Source organism: Vipera berus, assembly GCF_964194415.1.
Source record: "Vipera berus genome assembly, chromosome: 7".
Lineage (NCBI taxonomy): Eukaryota > Metazoa > Chordata > Lepidosauria > Squamata > Viperidae > Vipera > Vipera berus.
Window position 1 is genome coordinate 21320774 of NC_138209.1, and position 13991 is coordinate 21334764.

General features: G+C 35.3%; 1 protein-coding gene across 1 annotated transcript in view; it reads right to left on the minus strand.

Moving 5' to 3' along the window:
- Positions 1–13991, minus strand: part of TACR3 (tachykinin receptor 3) — a gene marked incomplete at both ends in the record, with an annotated part of 58824 nt that overhangs the window by 29767 nt on the left and 15066 nt on the right. The window contains 2 exons of the mRNA XM_081332064.1: positions 5190–5340; positions 6183–6371. Of these exons, the coding sequence (XP_081188190.1) occupies positions 5190–5340; positions 6183–6371 (340 nt within the window). The remainder of the gene's footprint in view (positions 1–5189; positions 5341–6182; positions 6372–13991) is intronic.

Sequence of the window (13991 nt, forward strand, 5' to 3'; positions counted from 1 at the left end):
CTAGCTAGGTATCTCTCATCTGTCTATTATATTTAAAAACGGACTATATGTTTTGAGTCTGTTTTGGAACTTTCAAGTCCATGTTGATTCATGTGACTGCCTGCAGAAGTCCCTGAAATTTTCCTGGAATTTTTTTTAATATGATTTTCCATTGCTTCCTTCATTGTGCTGAGAGAGTGATTGGCCCAAGGCCATCGATCTAGCTTTGTGCCTATTTGGGGACGTGTACTCAAGGTGTCTTGGTCTTTAGATTGATGGCTTAACACTACACCAGAGTTTAGTTTTGTTAGTTATTCCCAAGTAGAAAAGTTGATCTTGATGAATAGTCAAGGTAATGCAACGTGAAAAACATTCACAAAAGTAGATATACCTCCTTAATTTCCTCTGGTTGAAGATTCTATTATGTCTACTCTTCTTGAGTTCCCCATATTGAGTGGTTTTCCTGGGTCCCCTGTCTTCTGTAGTCCCAATTGTTTTATACTGTTTCACACACATTGACAAAACAATTGAAAGAGAATAGGATGGCCTCTTTCTACTGTCATTCACCATCCTTCAAAAAACTCACTGGGCCACCATTCCTCTCCAAGTACTCAGCAAAATAACTAGAAAATCAGAAGTTTTCAATTGTCTCTTAAGGTGATTTTTTTTGTATTTTTATAAAGCTGAGCAACAACAAAGCTAGTGGAGGTGACAGTATTCCAGCTGAGCTATTCAAAATCTTAAAAGACAATGCAGTAAAAGTGCTACACTCAATTTGCCAGCAAATTTGGAAAACTCAACAGTGGCCACAGGATTGGAAAAGATCAGTTTACATTCCAATTCCCAAAAAAGGCAATGCCAAAGAATGTTCAAACTATCGCACCATTGCACTCATTTCTCATGCTAGCAAAGTCATGCTTAAAATCCTACAAGCTAGACTTCAGCAGTATGTGGATCGAGAACTACCAGAAGTACAGGCAGGATTTCGAAGAGGCAGAGGAACTAGAGATCAAATTGCCAACATACGCTGGATCATGGAGAAAGCTAGAGAGTTCCAGAAAAACATCTACTTCTGCTTCATTGACTATGCTAAAGCCTTTGATTGTGTGGATCATAACAAACTGTGGCAAGTTCTTAAAGAGATGGGAGTACCAGACCATCTTATTTGTCTCTTGAGAAACCTATATGCGGGTCAAGAAGCAACAGTGAGAACTGGACACGGAACCACTGATTGGTTCAAAATTGGGAAAGGAGTCCGGCAAGGCTGTATACTGTCGCCCTGACAGATTTTATTTTCCTGGGCTCCAAGATCACTGCAGATGGGGACTGTAGCCAAGAAATTAAAAGACGCTTGCTCCTAGGGAGGAAAGCCATGGCAAATCTAGACAGCACACTAAAAAGCAGAGACATCACCCTGTCAACAAAAGTGCGTATAGTCAAGGCTATGGTCTTCCCAGTTGCAATGTATGGCTGTGAAAGCTGGACCATAAGAAAGGCTGAGCGCCAAAGAATTGAGGCCTTTGAACTATGGTGCTGGAGAAGACTCCTGCGAGTCCCTTGGACTGCAAGGCGATCAAACCGGTCAGTCCTAGAGGAGATCAATCCTGACTGCTCTTTAGAAGGCCAGATCCTGAAGCTAAAACTCAAATACTTTGGCCACCTAATGAGAAGGAAGGACTCACTGGAGAAGAGCCTAATGCTGGGAAAGATCGAGGGCAATAGAAGAAGGGGACGACAGAGAATGAGGTGGCTGGATGGAGTCACTGAAGCAGTAGGCGTGAGCTTAAATAGACTCCAGAAGATGGTAGAGGACAGGAAGGCATGGAGGAATGTTGTCCATAGGGTCGCGATGGGTCGGACACGACTTCGCAGCTAACAACAAAAAAGCTCATATTTTTTCAGATCCAGAGAAAGTATAGGTACTGTACATTTATTGGTTCTCTCCTAAACTACTGTCCTCCAAAAGTTGTCAAATGCACGTTGAGACAGAAAAGTGCTAGCTGTGCTTCTGACATTGGCAATGTTTCACTAATGAAAATGGGGAAACTTATCACCCAAATGTTTTATCCTACACATTATGCAAAAGTATATATATATATATATATATATGTATGTATGTGTATATATATATATATATATATATATATATATATATATATATATGTATGTATGTGTATATATATATATATATATATATATATATATATATATGTATGTATGTGTATATATATATATATATATATATATATATATATATATATATATATGTATGTATGTGTATATATATATATATATATATATATATATGTATGTATGTGTATATATATATATATATATATATATATATATATATATATATATATATATATATATATATATATATATATATATATATATATATATATATATATATATATATATATATATATATATATATATATATATATATATATATATATATATATATATATATATATATATATATATATATATATATACATACAGGACACCATGAAAACCATGGACAAAAACAAATTGATAAATGGGACCTCGGGTGATTTGTTCATTTTGTACAGAGCATTTAAAAATCTATAGCAAAGCCAGAGTCAGAACAGTGGAGAAGGCTTTGGACCAAGATCCTACATTATTAAAGTAGTAACTGAATATGAGCTCATTTTAAGCATAGTTGGAACATTTTTTTAAAAAAAGAAATCTCTTCATCATAGAGACAAAAAGAAACAAAGGAGAAAAAGAAAATTAATAAACAAATGGAAAAAAGGTAAGATAGTATTTTTTATTCCTTTGATCCCTATTCATATGATTATTTGGAATAATCCAGATAATTACATATTTCTTTAAAATCATGCATATTTTGGGTGATTCACACTTTAGAGCTCTTCATTACTGATCAAATGTAACCTATTTAAATAATTGCAGTAGAAATGCAAATGCAAAGTGTAATGGCAGAATATTTTATTATCATTAGGGACATCTAAACCTCTTGAATTGCTCTCAATATTAAAATGCATTTTTAAAACAGATTATTAAAGACTATTTAATTATAGATAATAAACAATAACAGATTATTATTAGCTACTTGCAAGGGTTCAAATAAATATGATTTTGCAATGGAAAGACAGTGCCATCCTGGATTTACAATTTTAGATGGATTAAATGTGTTAGCTGTCTCTGTATAAACTTGTTCTTTATTGACCAAATGAAAAGACCGATCAATATTATTCTTCATGGTCAAGGTTTAATGCTGTCTGTATTGGAAAACAGTGAGTTGGGGTGGAACTAGATGCTTTAGGGGATGATTTAATGTCAGTGTAGTCATGTGTCTTTCTTTATAAAGGACAGGCTCTCTTGGGAGGTTCAGTAGAGAATAATCTTCCATTTGCAGCACCTTATTTTGAAGGGTAGGGAATCTGGCGCCCTCCAGATATTGAACTATGACCCCCATTAACTTCATCTAGCATGGTCAGTGATAAGACTCTGATAGCTGCAATTCAGCTACACTGCAAAGGTTATAAGCAATTCCCAATACAATTTAATGATAAAGAGGTTCTAAAGTTGTCTACTAATAATAAGTATTGACATTTTTTAGCTTTGAAGCTGGTGAGGACTCCTCAGAATGCCATGGACAACCTAGAAAACAAGCTAATGGATCACAGAAGAAATCTACCTAGAGTTGTCAATTAAGCTACAAATGACCAAGCTCACATTACCCTACTTCCGTCATATTATACAAGGACCTAGCTTTCAGGAAAAGGTTCTCAAACTGGGAAGGGTGGAAGAAAGGAAGCATCAAGGTGGACAGATTCAGTTATACTGTTGGGAAACCTAAAGGCCAGGTTAAAGACATATTGCCATGAAGAAAGTTTACCTAAGTGATAACTAGGAATAGAAAATGGCTTGATGGCACACAATCAATCACTCAGCAGATAGGCAAGTTATCTAGCTTCGGTCTTCTCTGTTGCAAGTTACAATGTATTTTAAATGAATAGTAATTTTTTAAATTTTACATGTATGAATGGATACAATCTACATATGCACATTTTAGGTACCTAAATTATTACTTCCTATAAAACAAAGTTTGCTGCTAAATATTTAAAACCAGCTTTGCCACTACTGATTAGTGCACTAGACATTGTAGATACTTTGGCTGTCAATTGAGTAACAATATTCCAGAATTAACAATAGGCTCTAGTGAGCCGGTGTGAGCAAGATTCAGCACATCCCTGCATAAGACACTATGTCTTCCTTTCTGGGGAAAAAAGTAGTAAATCAAAATGGAAGATATAACAACACTGCCTCTAAAAGATATCAAGAACACATTTTATATTATAATATGTTACAACCGAGAAAACAGAACCCTATGGCATTCTTAGAACATCAAGCTCTAGACTCTTGTTTATCACATTCAAAGCAGAAAGGTCTATTTAATGATAGAAAACTCAGCGATTTAGGACTTTAATCAGGAAATCATCAAAAGAGGTTGCACTGGAATGCACCACAAAATTAGTCAGTTGACTTCATAAAATTTGTATCACATGGTATTTCCAATTTCAAATGCATTAGAAAACTTTTAACTTCTATATGTAAGTGCCTACCAATATAACTAAATCCTGAAAACTTCATTAAAGATTTTTTTAAAGTAGAGATGCTACACGACAGCCAGAAAATAAATGAGACAATAAACAAATGAAACATAGGCAATGTCAATATTGTATCTTAAATCAAGTTTTATTATTTGCATGAAAAGTGGTGTAGAGAGATGGAGAAAAAAACCCCAGTGGTTTTGAAATGAAAAAGTTATGAAGATGCATAAATTATTGTTGCTACTGTCTTACTGCATATGGCTCTTCCTGTCCATTCTGATCATTGAGAGGGCTTGCTGAACATCCCAGCCTTAAGTGAAGAAAGAAATGTGTGCAGTATTCCTACATTGTGGAATATGTTTCCATTGGAGAACTACTACATGGCACCTACCCTTCTGACATTACAGAAGATGCTGTAGGACCATTATTTTTCATTGGGTTTTTAGCCAGGAATGAAAATTTGAGCAGCAATCCCTTATCTTATCTCCTTGTTTTTAATGACTTCCTAATACTTTATACACCACTTACTGCCTGAAGATAGGGATAGCTTATAAATATTGTAAAATCTGTTAATAATTACTAAACAAGAAAGCTGAAGTTTTACAGTACCTTTCTCTTAGCTTTCAGCTGCTCATGGTATTTGTCAGAAGTATCACCTGGGATCTCTCCACCCCATAGGGTAATTCCAACAATTGTATAAGTGATGCCCATGACAAGCAGGGGGGAACAATAGACTAACACGATCACAATGATATGATACCTAGAAGAGAAGAACATGAGCCTGACACCAAAAACATTTTTTTAAAAATGCTGTTGTTTGTGCTTTTAAAAGCAACCAGCATTCCTCATGAATGTAATATCAAACCTTGCAATAGTTCAAAATCAGTGGGGAACATTTCAAATAGTATTGATTTCAACATAGCTATCATTGAATAAAATAATTACAATGATTGATTTCATTATAAAAGAGTGGAATTAACAATTTCAAAGATGTAATATCTCATTAATTAAAAAAGACCATGATTTGGTATAATATATAAACCAGCTCACCAACGCAAGCATGTCTGTGTCATATGTATTGCTTTGTTAATACTTATTATCTATTCTGTACGCCATTCTGCACCATGCTCCTTTCCCTCCACATAACCCATTCACACACACAAATGCAGCCATCTCTATAGCAGAATATTCTGGTGAACTGTATGTAATATGCTACATTACTAATTATACAGTAACAGACTTACTCATATTTGAAATAATACAGAACTCTATATGCGTTTTCACAGATGAAAAAGCAAAGCCATGTACCACTTCTTCAAGTCTTCATGGCTCCATGTTGGGAAAGGCTAATTTAAGAATCTTATTTGGAAAGATCCTGTTCCACAACATCTGCGATTTTCTGATGAGGTTCTGTTGAAATCTACCTCTTCCACTACTATTACAATGAAGTGCAACTATGGAAATAATGGACTTGGTTGAAATGTTCAGTTCTCTCAAGCTGTCATCTTTAATTTGAATCGCTATGGCAGGTATCATATTTCTATGCTTTTGTAGGCAAAAGAAGCATGCAAAAATATTCAACTATTTAAAGTGTTGACTTACGTAAAACGTTGTTTCATACCACCTGGCCAGGAAACATAGCACAGAGTTCGTCCTGGCACCACTTGAGTCTTAGAAAAGAGACACTGAGGAAATGCAAGGAGGAACGCTAGAATCCATATACTTGCAATCACTGCTTTTGTAGCGGTGGCAGACAGCCTGGGCTTCAAAGGATCAATAATGGCCATGTATCTGTTAAAACAAACAAACAAACAACAACCAGTAAACAGCACAGAAATTATTACAGAAGTATGGATAGTAGGAAATTGTAATTTGAGAGCTGCTGTTTTGTGCTGAATCACAATAGGTTTCTTCAATGTGACCCCTTGCAAAATGCCACATTGCAATTCTCTGCACACCTGGTTCTGTGAGTTCAATCCCAACACACAGATGGCAGCACTTAAGAGATGGGACCTGGAGCATGCCTATTCTTTCCATCTAAATTGCTGTTGCCAACTTGCTATAATCAGTTGTTAATCTAATTCAAGGTAATGGCTCAACCTTCAAAGTACATATGGACTATCTGAATTTTATTCATTCCAGATATACTTCACGATCCTCTTTAACTGTTTTGCTCTGAGTAGGTCTGAGAACGGAGATGATCACCATATTGGGAAAGGGACTTTTTAGTGATAGTATCCAATTGATAAAAATCTTATCCCCAAAGAGATTTCCCTGATATTCTGTTAATAATATATCATTCATATTTTTATTCTCCAAGGCTTGCAAACATATGCACATTTTAACTAGCTTAATTTTATATACAGCTATGTTGTATACCTTATTTACTGTTTTACTTGCTAAATCCAATCCTTTTTTAAATGGATGCTAGATTTTTTTAAATAATTATAAATCTTTAAAGGGACACTGTATCTGCCCAAATGTTAATACCGTAAAATGTTAGTAAAAAAAGAAAACACTGTATTTTAAGCTGCCTTCATTATACTAATGCATGTGGAAGGCAGAAAATAAATCGATGAAAACATAAACAAATCTTGGTTCCAATTTTTTCTCCTTTCTTTCTTTGTTGTACTGGATTACTTCATTATACATTAAAAAACCTTGTTGTCCAAGGCTTGTAACATAAATATACAAAAATTAAGGGGAACTGTACTTTCTCCATGACATACACATATCCATCTTCTCATTCACAATAAAAGCCTATTCAGGGGCCTTGGTTTCTGTGGTCAGACTGTGGTTCTTGCTCTCCTATACTGTTCCAATCCTCTCCGTTTGGGAATTTTAAATGCAGAACACTGTTGGAAAGAACACACAGCAAAAGTCCTTATAGCTAGCCACTTACTGATATCTAGGAATCATATGGAATCTGTTTTAGACCATCCCAGCTCTTCTTCCTGTTGCTCCATTTACTAAGGCAATCTAGTCTATTCTTATAATCCAATAGTTCTTGTCAAGAGAGAACACAGCACCAAATATTTACTTGTCTGATTTTTCTTTGTGAGAATTTAACTCAGATGCAGTGGCAGGAAAGGTGAAAGGGCTTAGAAGACATCACATTTGAAATCTCCTCCATTATTACTCCTTCCCAAATCCTCCTTTAGAGCTATTCCCAATGCCTCATGCAAGCCAGAAATAGAGCGTTAGCTGTATTAGTCCAGGTCTTCTTTCTGGCTTGATTTTTTTTCCAGTTTTAAAACATCAATTGTAAATAAATAAACTATCTGTAACGTAATGTGAAAGCCTTTTCATAGAAAACATACTTCCAAATGTTAACCATTTTCTCTTTGATGATCTATTGTCCCTACAAGGAATGGTTAAAGAATTTGGCATACTTAGCATATAGAAGAGAAAGCACAGGGTAGACGTAGTAGCAGTCTTCAAATATCTAAAAGGCTGTCCCACAGAAGAGGGAGCACATGTATTCTCTATTGCTTCAAAATGCAGGACCATATCCACTGGATTAAAATTACAAGGAAGCAGGTTAAGGTTGGGCTTCAAAAAGATCTTTCCAACTATACAAGCTGTTAGCTCATTGAACAAATGGAGCATGAGGTGATGAGTTTTCCTTCGTTAAAGATCTTTGAACAGACACCGGATGGCCATAGTGTGTGCTACACTGAACAGGTTCAGTTCTGATGACCAGCATTGTTCTTTCTGATTCTTATGTTTTCTATGAATAATAAAATACTGCCAGTGAATCAAATGTATACCTCGGGGTTCATGAAAACAGCACACATGAGCACAAAGGCATTCTATGTCTCCAAATGGCATCATGGTCTCAAGATTAAAATAGATGACAAGGATGTTTGGGATTTTTAAAATACCCAAATCTCAAACTGAGCAGCCTTATGATTATTGGGATAAATTTTGGGAATGATTATGGCGTGACCATTTCATGATAGCATTTGGGAACCCACAAGGTAGGTAATCTTTGACCTGAAAAATGTATTATTATTTATAAAGACCTCCAGAAATGCTGAGAGGATTGTATGTGATTAAAGGATAAACTTCCATCTGAATTGAAAAGTAAAAAATGAAAGCTAATTTGTCTCAGAAAGGTAAACTGTACAAAAGGGTAATTCTGAAGAAAACGTAAATTGCATGGTTCTTGTCTCAAAAGCAATATTCATTATGTCAGTAATTCCCCAGATTATCCAAGGAATAGTAGAGGATGTTTTTAGCCATTTTTGAAAGGCACAATTGCTCAATACTAATTTTGTGAATTCAGTATTTTCCTGGTCTAATTTGCTATGTCTGCTTTAAAAATGTGATACTTGAGTTGATTCTTGAATAGATTGACTAGACAGCTAAAATTTCAGAATGATTTTGAGAAATTATGTGTATTTTTGTACTATTATTTGAGTAACTTTCACAACTTTTTTTTCCTTCTCAGGAAAAGCTTTCCTTCTAAGATAGAAATGGCAACATTATCACTCACAATTATTCAAAAATCTCCAGAATTTTCCCAATCCTTTTTCTTCTATCAAACATCTTTATTATGTTCATAAAGATTTAATTTTTGTTCTGCTTTAGCTGCTATCTATATTTCTATGGGCAATAAATTTTGCCAATAAAACACTGAATCTATATCCTGATATTGCAATATTCTGTTAGTAATTGCTTTATATGGATAAACTAAAGCTACCTTATAAATATACATGGGGTGTGGGATAAAGAGGCTTCATAAAATGGCAATCAGTAACGTACTGTATTTTTAATCTGTTGATAGCATCTGCTTGAACATACAATGTAACAAACACAGCATAACCTTTATCGTCAGGAATGAAGCAGGTGAGACAGTATCCAATGGTTTCCAGGCTTGAGGAAATTAGTCATGGTCAGCATAACCTGTCTCCTATGGCTATGAAGAGAGTTGCCAAATATCCAGTGGCTTGAAAAGATGGGAGAAAAATACCTTAGAATCAAAAACCCTTTTTTCACAGTCCTATACTTGGGCTCTTGAGTGTGTACCAACACAAGCAGATTTTATGCATGGTACCTTCCATTTAGCCTGCAAGAACGAAACTAATCTAGCATATTGTGTCTATAACTCTTTTCTTGAGAAGCAAGTTCCTGAGTGTGGGATTAAGTGTCTGAAGCCTGAGTTATGAACACAGAAGTGCTGTGGAACTGAATATCCTCTCCAAGTCCATTCTAGAATCCAGTTGGCATAAAAGATACCAAATGAAAGATTTTGTTCACAATGAAATTTGAAAAATTCTATCATAATCTGCATTGATAAAAATCATACCTTGGCTGTTCATGGACAATGTATACAATGAATTCAAAGTATCAGAATCAGTAAAATTTTGAATAGCCATCTGTTGGGTCACTGTGCCCTAAGCAAGAGATATGTCAATGGTAAAGGGCATCATATCATAAGTACAATATCTGATAATAAGTAGCATGTGTTGGAAAAAAATGCTCTGTCTAAAATTCCTGAGAGCTCACAGCATCCCTCATATTAATGATATCTGTGGATGCTGGAAGTTTTAGTTCAATAACTAAAACTTGGAAACTAATCAAGGAGAGAAGCAACCTAGAACTAAGGAGAAACTTCCTTACAGTTAGAACAATTAACCAGTGGAACAACCTGCCTCCAGGTTATCAAAGGTCTAAATATCCAGATAAACTTTAAAAGTCCCCATTTCCCTTTTTACAGTTGTTCTAAAGAAACAGATCCATTTGCACAAACCTACCAACATTTTCAAAAAAGAAGCGAAAAATTTTGCCCCTATCCCCTCTAATGATATTATAATACCACTGCCATAACTTTGGCATCCATATTTTTTTGTAAAAGAAAGTGTGACTCTTGTTTTTCTATTGACAAAGGAGTTGAAATTATTCTTGGCCTGAGTAAGTCATAGGAGAAATCTTTTATCAAGAGATTTAGCCAACTCAGAACAAAATACTTCCTGGGCCTATATTGTGTTACAAAAGTATGCTAGGAAAATGGATTTTTTTATCTCCTTAACAGTTTTAAATCTCCTTCATTTTCCTCCTGACTGTTGTTACACTAGGTAGCTCTTATGAAGCTTCATGGTTATAAGTATATTACATCCTATTGGGTGGTGAAAAGGCCCTACATTCTACAGACTGTTTTCTCCAGGCTAACATGTTGCACTCAGCCATGCTTGAGCTAAAAATTGTTTGTACTAGTGATGCTTTCAAAAGTCAAGAATCCTTATGTGGTTTTTTTTTAGTATCAGTCAAGTTTTATCAGGTGTATGAAGGCAAAGGGATGCTAAATCAAAATAAGAATAACAAAGAATCTCATTTCCAGACTAATCACATCTTTGCAAATAAGAACATTTGACTATTTAAAAAGTCAGAAAATCCATTATCATGTTTGCTGTTCTGAGAAAGGAGTTTAAACAGATAATCAGTTTTAAGGAGGGGGTTAGAAACGAAAGGAAAATAGATTGCAGCAATATAAATAATTAACGTAGGAAAACCTATGGATGCAGCACAGGCATTATTGCGCTGAGCAATTAACTAAAAGTGTTAATATCAGAAATACTGGCCTGAATTTAATCTAGGAGAAATTATATCCATTTGTTAGTGTAAGAGGGAGCTATCAGACCTCGATTCCAAAAGGCTGAATAACCTTAGATGGTAACAAAGAGGCACAGAAAATCCAATCCTTCTCCCCACCCCCCTGTATTAGTTCTCTACACTTCTGCAGCCCAGAATAGTAGGCTTAGTTTAAGACATGTATAATATTTTTTTTCAAATGAATGCCTCTATTGAAATATGCTCTACACCATGTTCCAAGTTTGATATTTATACATTTCTGATGAAGAATGCCTTGTGCAACCAAAGTTTGTCAGATTTATGATTATAATGAATTGTCTGCTTTCACCTAAAGCTCTACCTTTCAAACTGCCATCTCCAATACATAAAGGACAACATAACCAAATATTGATACAATAAGACAATGAAATACGTTCTATTAAGTTTAGTCACTTAGTGGGAGTTCTTTGAAGGCTCCCTCCTGTGGTCCAGCCATGTCTCTGGGTAACCTACATGAAGCATGATAGTGTACCTAATGCCGTATTCTTTGATCATGTCCTTATCCCTGACTTCACCATACTACTTCTCCCTATTGCTGTATTGCCTACTAAAGTCCTAGGATCTGCAGCAGCTCCTCCAATCCATTAACTTCCTAAGCTTGGCATGGCTTCAGAAGCTCAAATGAATTGAAATTAAATGAATGAAACTGATGCATGCCTTATTTTTTCACAAGCACTCCAACCTACATACTTCTCAGAAAAAAATCACATATCTCACAGTCCCGAAATATGTTCTATAGGAGCCTGTCTCTGGAAGATTTGGAGTGCTGTGATTGGATCTAGTGACTTTGTCAACAGCTATATAAAATTACAACTGATTTTGCTTTCTGCTCATCCCTATCCTTTTATATGAGTGTACAGGCAAAATCTACTTTTACTTCCCTTCGGGAAATATTTCTAGGATTTTACTTTAATCTGTACTCTTCTTAGTACGCACTCCCCATCATAAGAACTAGGGGAAACCACAGGTTAAAAATTATAGTGAAATCCCGCTTCCTGACAATTCTTACAGTTTCATGAAAATAATACACTTGGAAATGTTAAAAGAGTGCTGGGATCAATGCTAAACACTACTCTATTAAAAGCTCCATTTATTCTAATACAACTGAAATGAGCTTGCATCACATAATTTAAAAGAATGCAATAGTCTTCAAAGACATAGACTCAGATCCATCTAAATGTGGCTAAGATGCATATGCTTGGGTCACATACCACTTATATTTTCTAAGATTCTTTATATATTTTTCTTTTTGAGTGCTGACAGCAGGTAAGAATACAAATATTTTCCCCCAATACACCAGAAATTTAAAGGCTGTAATTGCCACAACACCAATAATTCAACATTTCCTATTTTTCTGTAAGGAGACAAATCTCAAGCAATAAAGGAAGAGAAAGGAGGAAAGACACTTTTTACCATGTTCAAAGACCCATAACCAATATTATGAGCTTTGGGTGGGTAGGTGGGGGAGGGGGAGAAGGAGAGATAATATTTATGAAGGCTTACTTTGCTGTACCTAAACACCTAAAGATCTTATGAGACTGATTAGTTCCATTTAGAAAAAGCATTAGAGCAGAACAAACTACATCCTGAATAGTGAGGGAGACAACAATAGGTGTTATCTCACAATGATGCAAATCTGATGAAACATATGTCATGATGTGATGATATAAACTTTCATGCTTGTAATATATACAAATATTTGAATCATATGGTTTTCATCATAACATTACAGTACACATTTTGTCATTTGCCAAGGGTGTCTGGCTCTGCAGAACAAAAGATAGCTGGATTTCTCAACTGCATTATTTTATTTATTTATTTATTTTAGTCCCATTTATATCCCGCCCTTCTCCGAAGACTCAGGGCGGCTTACAATCTAAGCACAAATTAAATGTGCTTAGCAATAGCCTTCATTCTATGTATATGCCTGCTTATTAGGGCTTTTGCCCCCCCCAAGCGGCATTATTACAAAGTCAGCTTATTGCCCCCAACAATCTGGGTCCTCATTTTACCTACCATGGCTACTGAATGAAGACATGGTTTCCCTTACTAGTTTACTGAATACAGCCCATTAGGCTAGGCAGGGCTTTTTTTCTCATAGAACGCTCAGAACGGAGTTCCGGCACCTTTTTTTGGATGGAACCTTGTAGGATAGAAAAGGCGGGTTGTATGACATGTGTGAGTTCTGGCACCTTTTTCTTATACAAAAAAAGCACTGAGGCTAGGTGTATGCAACTGCTAAACCATAGCTTTGGTTTAGAAGTTGGATGAAGGGAACCAAGGGAAACTTTATTACGGCATAGAGTACTACGTGAATCATGTTAGTGTGAGCTTTTTAAGATAAACTAGAACGTACAGCCAAAGTTAATAGAAACCATGACTTATGTGAACTTATTTAATGTCTTGTTTATGCTCATACTGCTATCCTGATTATAAGCCCAGCTGTCTACTGATGTGCAAGAAGAGTATGTTACAGTGAAAAAGGCCAGAAAAGTAAATATTTTTCAAATGCATGTTGCTTACATATGAAATTCATTATATATTAATCACATTCCCATCTCTCAAGAAAACAAAGCTGGCTGGCATATCACAATCAATAAAAGTGGGCATATAAAAACAATCATTATAAAACCCAAAAAACATTAAAATATACAAACATTTGCAAAGGACATGGTAGCTGGGAATTTGGGGAGCTGTAGTCTCAACTAGTCTGCATGGAATCAGGAAAAGTCTGTGGATAAAACATCTGTTTGAAGCTTAAGTCAAAGGTTATTTACC